Source organism: Aythya ferina, assembly GCF_964211825.1.
Source record: "Aythya ferina genome assembly, chromosome: 1".
In the NCBI taxonomy this organism is placed as follows: domain Eukaryota; kingdom Metazoa; phylum Chordata; class Aves; order Anseriformes; family Anatidae; genus Aythya; species Aythya ferina.
In genome coordinates, this window is record NC_140296.1 from 118,541,552 (window position 1) to 118,554,054 (window position 12,503).

General features: G+C 43.7%; 1 protein-coding gene across 24 annotated transcripts in view; it reads right to left on the reverse strand.

Moving 5' to 3' along the window:
- ST3GAL6 (ST3 beta-galactoside alpha-2,3-sialyltransferase 6) overlaps positions 1–12,503 on the reverse strand; it is a 108,689-nt gene that overhangs the window by 27,388 nt on the left and 68,798 nt on the right. For 2 of the 24 annotated variants that reach the window (XM_084522535.1, XM_084522534.1), the window contains exon 1: positions 12,105–12,440. The exons of 10 other annotated variants lie outside the window; for them this stretch is intronic. Coding sequence is in view for 1 of the 14 variants with exons in the window: in XM_084522512.1 (XP_084378638.1) it covers positions 3,112–3,136 (25 nt within the window). In the remaining 13 variants the exon portion in view is untranslated. Of the gene's footprint in view, positions 1–619; positions 827–957; positions 1,146–3,111; positions 3,255–4,007; positions 4,043–4,106; positions 8,090–10,413; positions 10,541–11,830; positions 11,964–12,104; positions 12,441–12,503 lie in introns of those variants that run through there. 12 more of the 24 variants (XM_084522508.1, XM_084522512.1, XM_084522523.1 and 9 more) reach the window with 12 other exon arrangements.

Sequence of the window (12,503 nt, forward strand, 5' to 3'; positions counted from 1 at the left end):
ATCATTTGATGGGTCCAAGAGGCAGAGACAGACACTCCCAGAGACAGGAAGATTTCCAAAATTTCCCTAACACCTCCAACAACTACAGAAAACTTGGGAAGTAGCAGCAAGACTGTCTGTCTTTATGTACCCAACTGCAGGCAATGGTGTCCAGTAGATTTAATAGCACAGCAGTGCTAACATTCAGTCGATTCAGTAATTCAGTAGATTTACTCAACCTTTGTCCTTTATCAGCTACTACTGCCAGAAACATAGCCTCTGCTGACATTAATCTACTGCGGAGAGGAGCAGACTAGAGCTGTATCCACCTTGGACCTTCTGCATGGCTGCACAGCGCTTTCAGGACAGGCTGGAAGAAGCAATAGATTGTTTTTATGGCTTAAGTGCTTGCCTCCCCCTCTTTCATCACCCCACTAATGGTGAAATGTAAATGTACCGTAAAAGACTGAAATAAGTTTATCATTTTGTGGGCAAATGGTGGTTATCTTATTCCATTTTTGCCTTTCAAATACACCAGTATTTCAAATACACCAGTATTTTTGCTCCTCAGCAAAGCTGCCTGCCAGCTGAATCAAGCAACAAGGAACAGCAACTTCTGCTGTATTTTTCAGAAAATTACCATTTCAGTTTGCTTCAGTCCAAAATCTTCAAGGAGATTTCTGCATCATTTTTGCTCTTGTAATTCTCCAGTTCTACTTACAAGGCCAAAAACTTTTCCTATGCAAACAGATTCTTCAGCTAAAATGTGCTAATAAAGTCTTCAGGTCCAGTCAACAGCTCTTCTGTATTCTCACCCCAGCAATCTGAATTGACCTACATGGGACAGCTGGTGGAAGAGGGAAGTTAGCTCCCTTCCAGGAGGCCGCAGGCAGGTCTAGGAAGGGAAGTTTATGTGCATGACAGGCAACACAGCACCTGTACCACCCAGAACCATTATCTCCAGCCCTGCTCACTCACCTTGTTCCCATTAGCACTTTAAATACAGACAAGTTGTTCTGGAGGCTTGTTCTACCTAGACCCAAACCCTCCAACATTTCAGGCAAGATCTGTAAAACATGAGTTTGCAGCCTCTCTCTCGTGTGCATGTAAGAGATAAGCCAGAAAAACATGCTATCAACGCAGAGAGTCTGGGAAAAGCTGCCAAAACAATGCAGGTCCTGACTCACTCGGCCTTAGCACCATGCCCATGGTCTCCTGCTCCTCCCTCCTATTTATCAAGTGCGATACAGCCTGTTCAATGTCACCCCTTGTCCACTCCTCTTACCGCCGCCTGGGCACCCAGCAGCTTTTACACGTGCCCTGCAGTGGGGACAGGAGCAGAAACAATGCACAGGAACAGACCATAGAAAAAAGGAGGTTGTATTCACTGTTCAGACTGTTTCTTGGACAGCAAGAAAACACCTGTACAAGACTATGGTCATTTATTACAAGCTTTTATAAACTTTCTAAAACAGCACTGCAATCCTGTGCCACAGTTATTGAAGCACATTGTTTCATAGAGGTGTCACTTCTGGGTCTATCTACATAGAATTCAGCATCGCTTACACTGACACCAAATACTTTGCTCCACAGATGAAGAACAGCGCTACAGATCATCAGCCAGGGTATCCTGCCAGGAAACCTGGATGTGTGAAATGCAACAGAGCACATGCACCAGGTGCCACAGTAGGTACAGTGTTCAGTAAAAAGGTCTGATGCTGAGTTAATTAGCCCTGCTGAGAGGCAGAACATGTCCCCTCCAGCCTGAGGCTAGAGTAGGGTTGCTATGTCACCCGTGAGAGCTGAGCTAACAGTTTGACTCAGATCAACACAGTGCAGTGGGGATCCTTGGCCCCAGCTCGAGGCATCAGCACGCTCTGTAGTATGGTGTAGGCACAACTTAAACTGAGAGCATTAAGAGGAGATAGCTGGTTTGCCATTTTTAATTATTTTTCCCCTCCAAGAAAACAATATTCCCTAACATTCCAAAATGGCTTGGGGCTCATTCCACCAAATTACATACCTTTTGTAGTACAGTTAAACACTGCTAAATTGGGTTTATAAGGCAGCCCTAGGTAGATCCACATCCAACTTGTGTTTTTAGAGGGGAATAAAAATAGTAACTACTGGATTCTTACCAAACTGGTGCTTTCTAAGCATCACAGATTTCCCAAAACATTGTCTACAACCACAATCAAGTCCCAGCTTCTTGCTGATAGTTATACCTTGAAATGATGACTAGCTGGAAGTAGCCAATTTCCACAAAGGTGCACAGACATTGGGAACAGACATTTTCATATGCTTTGCCTATCCTGTTCCTCCACAGGCCTCCCCCTCCAACACACTTTACTTTTTTTTTTTTTTTTCTTTTCTTTTAAATAAATTCCTCCTATGCATTTGAACACAGACCAGCACTTATTCCCACACCCAGCAACAGAGCTGCAGTGCAGTTACTCTGGGTTCTGTCAAAATCTAACTTAGGCATGCAAATACCAAAGCAGGTATAAGCTAAGCAGATAGTTCTCTTTCCTTGACTCCCAAAGCTTTAATCAACACAAACACTACAAATTCAGCTCAAACTGCATCTAAAAACAAATGATTAACAACAACATCAAACACACCACCATCAAATTCGGTAAGACAGCCTTAACTGAAAGGTTTCCTCCAGACCTGTTATACTCTCCTGAATTAACATTTAAAGCTTTAGCCAGCCTAAGATGGACTCCTGTTTATATATTACACATCATAAGTGTCAGCAGACACCAACATGTGCACAATAGAACAAAACACACAGAGAATATGTGCTTTAAGTCCACGCAGGCTCCTCCCACATACTGCGGGGCCAACGCTGTACCTTTTTAGCCCATCTTTCCCCTCTTCCTTCAGCTCCTCTTCCAGAAAGACTGGAATATAAACAAGCCTTGCAACATGTTCTGGGGGTCAGAGTTCAAGTCCTTTTCTCATACATTAACGTGCAAAACTGAGGTTTCTGTCAACTTAAGGCAGCTGCTCTGCCTGAAGGAATAGAGCATCATAGTCTTGGGTCGTTTTGCTTCTCCAGTTTCTCTCAAACAAGAAAGACACATACTACATAATGCTTGAGAAAACAGAAAATGATTAACAAATACACACCCCACTGCAGCATCACTTTGCTCATTCACACCCACTGGTCTTTGTCCATGAATGCCTGCAGAGTCAGAGGCTGGAGGTCAAGCGAACAATCCTTCTTGGGTTTCCCAGATAAAAGACATCAGAAGAGGTGGAAGAAAAAAAGGCTGGAAATAGCCAAATTAGTCACATTTCAAAACAGTTCAGTTACAAAACGTATCAGCTCACCAGATTTTTCCCAGAAAACATGGTCAATTTAAATAAAGAAGGTCCACTCAGAGACTTTTATCTGTACTACATGTGCACGTTCACCCACAGCCTTAAGTTCACTTTAAAACAAGGCACACTTTGTCTTCTAATAACACCTAGGATATCTAAAACATCCAGCTACAGCTGATTTGGAGTTAGTGATTTAACCTCAACTCTCACAAGAATGACTTGGAATTATGCAAATAAATCTACCAGTCAGTTTGGGGAAGTTACGTTATACAGGTTTGTGTGGATTAAATGAGCCAGCAAATAGGTGAACTCATACACTTGTTCTTCGGTGAACATACTCGTACCAGCACACAAAACTGAACAGCTTAATTTTCAATGAAATAACACGCAAAGCATGCCTGTAGTCAGAGCCCTAAGCATGCTACATTCACTAATTTTTGCTTTGTTGCTTTCAGTCTTGCCCCAACTGCTTTAAAACACACACACACCACACGCATACCCACTCACCACCACCAAAAACTAGCTGCTTGAGATGGCATTTACCCTTAAAAGCAGATTTGGCAAGTCAATCTTTCATGGTACACATGTGCCAACAGAGAGCTCAGAGATCCTCAGGAATGTAGCAAAACAAGTCAGTGAAAAGTGTAAAGCTAAATTAATTTAGGGGAGGGGGTGGAATGGAGATAAGTGGTGGCACTCACCCCATACTGCTGGCAAGTCTTGGAAGCTGGCAAGGACTCTGCCAGCTTAGAAGTAAGTTGCAGGACACCAACAGTTTCAGCAACTTCTCTGATAACATTAGTGCTCTTAACTCAGCACCGCGACAAATACATTCACATTGCCTCTGGGTCATGAAAGTTAATCACTGTACACACTGTAACAGCTAACTACTATAAGAAAGCTAAATCCAAACAGACATTGCAAAATTAGAAAAGCCCAAGTACTGTAAGTATTAAGTTTGTTTTCAAAAGCCTTCACTACATGTAGTTTCATTCTCTTGGCACTAAAGCTCAAAAATATTATTTACAACAACAACCAAAAAACATGATAAGAAAAGCTCTAATGAGCAACTTCACAGCTGAGAATGCTTTGTGGGTGTAAAGTGTTTTTGAGCTAACAAAGAACTGTTGTACAGGTAGCAGAAGAGCCCCTAAAGGCTTTAGGTGCTTTGTTTCATTTCTTAAATACGTACACAGGAAAAACTACCGCATACAATATCCAAACAGTACTTGCCCTGAGGATTTCCAGAGCTAAGAGACACCAAACAGTTGAAAGACACAGTACTGAATGAAGAACACGTAACACAGAATGCGGAGTCCTACATTCTCTGAATGGGAAAAGACACCAATAAGTTTACATCTCAGAATAAAATCCATTCACATCTTGCTGCATTCTTTACTATTTAAAATAAGTAAATAATTTTTTAAAGTTTCTGTTATTGTTGGGTTTTGTTGTTGTTATTTTATGTTTTATGTTATTTGGTAAGCTAACGAGCTTCCAAAGAAGATGTAGCTCTATCTGAGTTGGAAGTATCATTAGTTGTGTGTTTCCCAAGACAAAACTGAAATCAAATTCACAGCGAAGAAAACAGGGCAAAGGTGCAGGCTAAAAGACACAAAACCAGAACTGGAATCCTTCACAGCACAACTGTGTTAGTTGTTATACAGGAATTCAGTTCCTTACGGAATAGTTTGCATAAGTTCATTTACATGTTTCTGTCAGAATTACAATGATGCAGAGCTATAAAATGACACCACAAGAGCCCATACTGCAGTGATAACTTTCAGGGGCATTTGGCCTATACTGAAATTCACTGCCCTGAATTATGCACTTTAGTTTCCCTGGCTATACATAAGGAAAGCTAATTATGTCTGATGGTAATCTTCAACTGCCATCTGTCTGACAGGAAAGCTGCCTAAATTAGTCACTAGGGAATGCTGGGAAAGCTTATATGTTTTTTCTCTGTGCTACACAGAGATTCTTCTCTTCCCATTTCAGGCTTTCAGACCTCAAACCTCACCAAAGGTTAACACCACCCACTTCCCTACCCAAAACTGAGAACTGATGTATCACTGTTTGGGATGTTTGCTTTTGAAGAGAGTCACCCCTAGGAAGTCGGAGGTGCATTTCACCCTACCCATACACTTTTACGTCCTCGCAGCCCTCCCACAGAGGCTGTCCCACAGTGGCCAAAACACCAACAAGCCCCACCAAGAGCAACAAAGTGTGATCTGGGGGCCAGCGGGTAGTGCTCCTGGCAGGGACTCGCTGCAGACACACAGCCCCACGCTCCTTACAGTCCAGTCCTTCAGAGAGCTTCATCTGCTGCAAATCATCCGTTCCTGGCATCGCTTTCACTTGTTACTTTCTCAGCCTGGTCTGGCTTGCTGCAGGTGAAGCAGTGTCTATTTTTGCCATTTGATTCTCAGTTTCAACAGTGGTTAAACACAAGAAGAAAAAAAAACAACGCGAACATAAGTTTCCTCGTGAGTTTCCTGTGTTTTTATACACATTAGCTGTTCTCCCCTGCCTGATCTTTGCTAAGCATCGGATATGCCCAGGGTTGTATGTGCAGTGTCTCTTAGTGGAGATAAGCGAGTAACAGGTAAGCCCTGAGACAACAAATGGCTCACCTTCCTGAGTCACAGCAGGGTGACAGACTTCTTTTGCAGCACAGATCTGGTCCCCTATAACCCAACTGTCTGCACTGCTGCAGGGATATAATGTGAAGCCTGATGTTTGCTTCAGCATAAAACTGGAAGTTCTCTAGAGCAAGGCACGCTGCAAGCAGGACCCGCTGTGTTGACCGTTGGCATCTTTTCCTTGCTACCCCGAGCACACCAAATCCAGCCCAGCCTCCAGCACCACCACATGCTATTAGATGGCTATTCAATGCAACGCAGCAGACGATGCAGGGCGTCATTAGAGCATGAAATGCAGTAAAAGGTTCTTTGTTCTGTTATATTGCACATGTTTTGAGCATGAAGTGAAATTTATGCAATCGTACACTGTATGTACAGATGTGCCTGCCCTTTCTTTCCTTCCCCATACAACTCTCAAACCCCTTTGGCTAATTTTAGTCAAATCTGATAGGAGATTAAGAACTTAATGTATTTGAGACCTCTGCAAGTTTTGCAAAAATAAGTAGGCAGCCGGGTAGAAGAAAGAAACCCCATAAGCTCGTCTTTCATTAAACATCAGAAAGTCTACACACAGAAAGTCATCAGAAACTCAGCTTCATTATTTCTGCTTGTCACTGTATCTGTAATTGCATTGCAGAGATACTATAACAGCCTCTGGCCATTAAAAAAATTGCTAAAATTTTGAAAAGCCTTGCACAAACATATAAATGTCTGAATTTCCTCAACTGTGTTGCCTGAAGTTAAACCTTTTAAATGTTTAAATATTTAAAATATCCTTTTTAGCCACTTAATAAGTAGCATTAGCTGACTTCAGTCACTCAACTTCAAAAAAAAAAAAAATCACTTTGACACTAGCCAGTGTTTGTAAGAAAACCTCCCTGGGAAATCTGAAGAATAAGACCCATGTTTGATTTCTAAATTAGAAATCTTTAAAATAATACAAAACCATCTAAGAACCGATGTCCCTAGTTGAAAACAAACTACAGCATGCCATTAGCTTAGAAGGAATGAAAATAGCTATTTAATTTAAATTGCTCCAATTAAGATGAAATAACAGTAATTTCTTAATATGTTTTGCAAGAATAAGTCAATCTTAAGAAACTGTACAAATGGTATTTACAGTGACCAGTATTTTAACCATTTGGCTAGTCAGAGTCCAGTCTACACACCTAGCCTGTGCTGCTCAGCTCGTGCTGAGGAGCACACACATGATAACAGCCCTGCTACATCACACTGATGTCCGTCCAGCCCACTAGTCTGTCTCCAGCAACAATGGGAGATGCTATTTCGGGAGAGCACATAGTGGACACTTTGTGGTTGATTTCCCTTGTGCACACACAGCATCAAGAACTGTTCAGTAGAGGAGCTGGAGGATACATCCCTGCCCTCTTGCTTTAGTATTCTTTTATTGATCTGCCAACATCAGCGCTTGGGAATTGGGGCAGGGAAAGGAGAGGATGCTCACCAAAGGAGACTGAAGCGGTACTGCTACACCAGAGCTGCTGAAGCATGTGGCACTTCACTACTGACACAGTTCCGAGTCCCTCTTTGAACTGGGGATTAAAATTGCCATGGGCTGTTATAAAACTGGGGGAGGTGGGTGGGAAGGAAAGCCCTTTACAGCCTTCCAGATTCCCAGCTGAGGCAAGTAACTGTCACCCTGTCTCATTAAATATTGCAAAACATTTGGGCAAGCAGAGCTAGCTTTTTTTTTTTTTTTTTTTCCCCTTTAACTGTTTCCAGTGGAAAACTGCCTTTTCCCAGCTAACTGAATGAGAAAACAGTAACTTGCCTATGCACAGGGCATGATCAAGACTAGCTACCACATGCTAGTGAGCCTCGTACACATTCACCAATATGGACAAATCCTAACTTGTTCTGGCGCTTCATCAGTTGGATTTAATATTATGGCTCCATTTAATCTTGTGCAAATTTTATGTTCAAACAAACCCTACAGGGTATCTCCCATCTACGCTACTAACCCTGCTCCTGGTCTCAGCTCTATACATTGACTTCAGACTACCCGAAGCACTGTGAAGATCAAGGTGATAGCGTTTCCAGGGTGCTCAGACATGACATTGGTGGAGGACGTAGACAAGCAGGTTCAAGAACTTCAGAGAAACAGGAAATACCTATTTTGACTGGAAAAAGATGAATAAATTTGTGGTTTCATTCAGCAACAGCAGTTCTTAAGAGGCCAAGCACCTTCCCCTCTTCTCATTGCAGGGAAAAAAAAAACAAGTTATTTCTCTGCAGTACCCCTTGCTTTGTAATAGGGCGCTTCCCTTTCCCTAAATAGATCATTTCCCCCACACGAGTCACCAACTGCCAGTGCAACACAGAACAGCAAAATGTGAGGGAGATATTTAAGTTAACACTTATGTTGGAAAAGAGAAAAAGACGACGATGGCAGAAACACGTCAATTTCTTTCTTACCCTGGAAAAGGGAGTCCTCCTCCCCAACCCCACATGATATTCCATGCACACACCTTGTATTCACTGTTAAATGGCCATTAGGTATGCATATTTCCACTGCCTACCTCTCCTAGCACTCTGGTTAAGGCAGTGACATGCCCCTCACGCCATTCTCATTTCATTTCTGGCCACAGAATCCTGAAAGCAGTAGTGAAAAAAAGAAGCACCGTTGTGCTTGGGAAGCTTCAGTATAACAAAGAGCTTTTCTCAGCTCTGATCTTTATTTTAGCATTTCCATCTTGTACTCTCAAGGCAGAGAAACTGTTGTTTTAAAAGTGAGTTGAAGAGCCTGTGGAAATCTAAGACTGTTAGCCACCCACTTCACAAATACAGCTTTCTGCTGGCTTGTGGCCCAAAAGAAAGCAATATTTCTGCTAAGGAAATGGAAATTTGCACTGTGAATCAACAGATGTTAAGAAGAGCTTCGCTGATTAAGTCAGAACTTCACTCCTTTTTGTTTTTAAAACCAGTCCCTGCATTACTCCATTCCTGCTCTTCCAACAGGAGGGAGGATCAGCTTTGTGGCTTCTCAAGTTTTCCAGCCTTCCCTTCCCAGCCAGGGCAAGTGGGGGCTATTCACGTTTTTGCCTTGCTCCTCCTGGCTCCCCACGGATGCAGGAATGTAAAGAATAGCTCCAGCACAATGCGCTCCAGTTTTACTGCTGCTGCTGGGGCTGGGAGTGGAAGCAACACAAACAGTTACATGCAGACTTTGGGCATTATCCAGAGGACACTTAAAAATACAGCATTGCAACAGAGCAAATGAGAAGGCTCTTCCTGTTGAGACAGCAAGGTTTCAATTTTGCCCATAAGCATGAATATTGACTTTCTTCTGAACACTGAAGAGCTACCTCACCCTACCAAAATAAACTTTAAAGAGGATGTAATATTTTAAGACAACACATACATCTGCATTACTGTGAGGTGTTTTGACCACTCTGCACCTATATTTATCCAATTAAGTTTTCAAAAGATGCTGATACTTCAAGCAAGACCTGTGTTCCTATTTTTAACAGCACACACTAGCTAGTGTAGTGCTGCCTGCCACTTTTCCGCTTCTTAGTTAGAACTTTTCAGCTTCTGATAGCAACAATTAAAAGACTGAACTGCAAAGTGAAAGCAGATGAATTTCGATACTAAAAGATGATTTTCAGTGGCAACAACAGCTTGCACATCACATTTTCCTTGCAACCGGAACATCTATCACGAAAAGCTAAAAGTTTTATGATCATCTGTAGGATAAGAGATGAAGAGTTAGCATTGAAATAAGTTCACACACCAAAGGAGAAAAGAAAAAAAGAAAAAAGAAAAAGTTCTATTGTAATTTCCCCTGGAGACTACAAATAGGTAGAGAATTAGTCATATGTAAGATTACAAAATTGGAAGCAGAAAAAAGTGGATTAATGGGGAAGTTGAAGGTTGTGTGTTTTTTTCTTTTGTTCTGCTACCAAGCTCTTGCCCTTTTAAGTAAAGAGCAGAAAATAGAAACTGTGAAAAAGACCAAAAACCCCTCTACACTGTTTCCCCATAAAATGATTTCCCAGTATTCTTTACTAGTTTCTCAGTAAGTCTAGCAAAAATGGACATAACTCAAATGAATGTCAAATGAGTTTTACAAGCTTGAAAAATTAAACTTCTCTTAGAAAACATGGTGTATATTTCAACTTGTTTAGTTAAGACTTCGTAAGCATCTGTAAGAAGATGTCTGAAGCAGTATTTCAAGCAAGCTTGAGCCTGTTCCTAAAATGCCCTTAACTACAGAGCCACAGTACAGTATCTTCACCACACACTCACACCCAGTATGAACAAACTTTTATACGTAAAATAACCTGAATCTTAAGACACAAAGATGAACAAAACAACATTCTGTGCTACAAGCTGTATTGGGGAAAATAAAGAGTTTTTCCTTACAGATGCCTTTGAGACAATGGTGGGCTCTGCCTCATGGACACTCAGGGCAGTCTTCAAGTTACATCTTCAAGCAACCCACCTGGTTGTGTCCTCTTCCAGGCCAAAATACTTGAACCTGAACACCTGGCAGCACACAAAGCTATGTGCAAGAAGCAGACAGCCACATCTCAGCTGAGGCAGGCTTGAGAGAGGTCTTATAAACCTGTCTGGGGAGGACAGATCAAACCTTTACTGAGACACACTAACCATGGTGTATCCAGAAAAATGAGCCCAGGATAAGAATATTAATAGCACAAATAAACTATCAAAAAAAAAAAAAAAAAAAAAAAAAAAAAGCTATTCCCACTCCCTGCCATCTTCCATCCAAAACCAGCCACACAAAGAAGAAAGCGATCATACAAAATCTTTTAAAACGATCTCTGCCTGTAACTTTTCAGACTTCTGAAAAGAAAGCGGACAAGGAGCACCTCAAGGACTTGCTGCCGTGAATGAGATCGTTCACTGTGTTCCCTTCTCTGTGAGGCAACACCCATACGTACCTTCTGAAGCCTTTATCTAGCAGAGCACAAGATACACATCAGACTCATGTCTCGCCAACCACTGTAACTCACCTATTCCCCTACACCTTTACAACCTAGTACTCGCGCAGCTGAGATCTCTCTGACAGTTTTCAGGCCTCGCTGTCCTGCCTACACACTCCACAGCTGCTCCCACAGGCAATTCCCACCAGGTAACTGCTTGCCTAAAGCAGCTTTCCTCCTGCCTTCAACAGAGGAGTACTTGGGCACTAAGAGTCTCAGGGGATGATTCGTACATCCCATCGGCAGAAGAAGTCTCATATGGCCAGGAAGACCCTCAGGGAGACCATGGGACCTATCCACCCTTAATACCGCTGCTTTAATAAAGAGCCGTAAGCTTGAAGAGTGGCTTAACCTGTCTCTGCTTCAACTCAGCAGACAGACAGACAGACATGCTGAAGACTCAGGTACTGTATCAAGCCAGAAAGAAAGGTCCACAGATTTATTTCACATAGGTGGGAAGGAAAACAAGCGTATCACTGGTGCAGTCTTATGTACAGGCTGAAAGATCTTTTTCCTTCAAAAATATCACTTCTAGAACCTATTCAGCTGGTAATATTTCCTTGGTCTGAAATGGGTCCATAAGAAGTCCCACTCATACACGTTTCCTCTTTCTTCAAGCCCTCCCTGAACTTAGCTTTTAAATTTTAGGAGTGACAGCTCTAGCACACTGGCATTCTCCGCGCTCGAAATTATATGCTTTTCTGTACAATTTGCATACAGTTTAGCTGTAAGAGAATTGTCAGGTTGCACCAAGTAATCTCATCCCATTACAAAGCTGCCCTTTCTAAATACTTTTGTAGCCATGTTGTATCTACAAATAGCTTGGCGTGAAGCCGGTAAAGAAGAGAGGGACAAAACAAACGAAGAAACAGTTTCAACTGGGCAACACCAGCTCTACATCTACATAACACAGACCGGTTCTCACTGCCTTTGCCGAGCTTTGGTTCCAGGACAAAAGTTCCCATTCCCGTCAGTGGGGATCCTAACTCGAGAAAGGACGGCAGAACGGATCTCCCAGTTTGCAACGAGGACAGAAACACCAACTCCACTGCGGAATAATAATCCGGAGGCTTTAGCAAGCAGACAGCACAAAACTTGCAGGCTTTGCCCTCCCTCCCTCCCTCCCTCCCTCCCCCCCGCACAGACCGCCGCTACCTACCGGCTTTGCCTAGCAGCGGGCAGCACCTACCTAGCGATCCCTCGTTTCTCCCTCTAGGCCCGCAGCCCTTCCCAGAGCCGCTTTCCTCCTCCCGGTACCCCCGCGGGAGGCGCGCACGTCCCCGCAGCCCCGCAGGATTACCGGCCCGGAGCGGCTCAGCAGCAGCAGCAGCTCCAGCTCCTCTCCCTCCTCTCTCTCCAGCCGGGGGCAGCCTCCCCCGGCTCCCCCCGCCGCTGCCCGTTAGCCGTGCGCTCGGCCACCCGCGAGGGGGGCCCCGGGGCCGGGCCGGGCCGCGCTCCGCCCGCTCCCCCCCCTCGCAGCGGGGCTGCCCCGGGCCGGCGGCTCCCCCCGCCCCGCCGCCGCCGCAGGGGGGGGAGCGCGCAGCAAGCCCGGGGCGCGCCCCCGAGGCGGAGGCGCGCACCCGCGGGG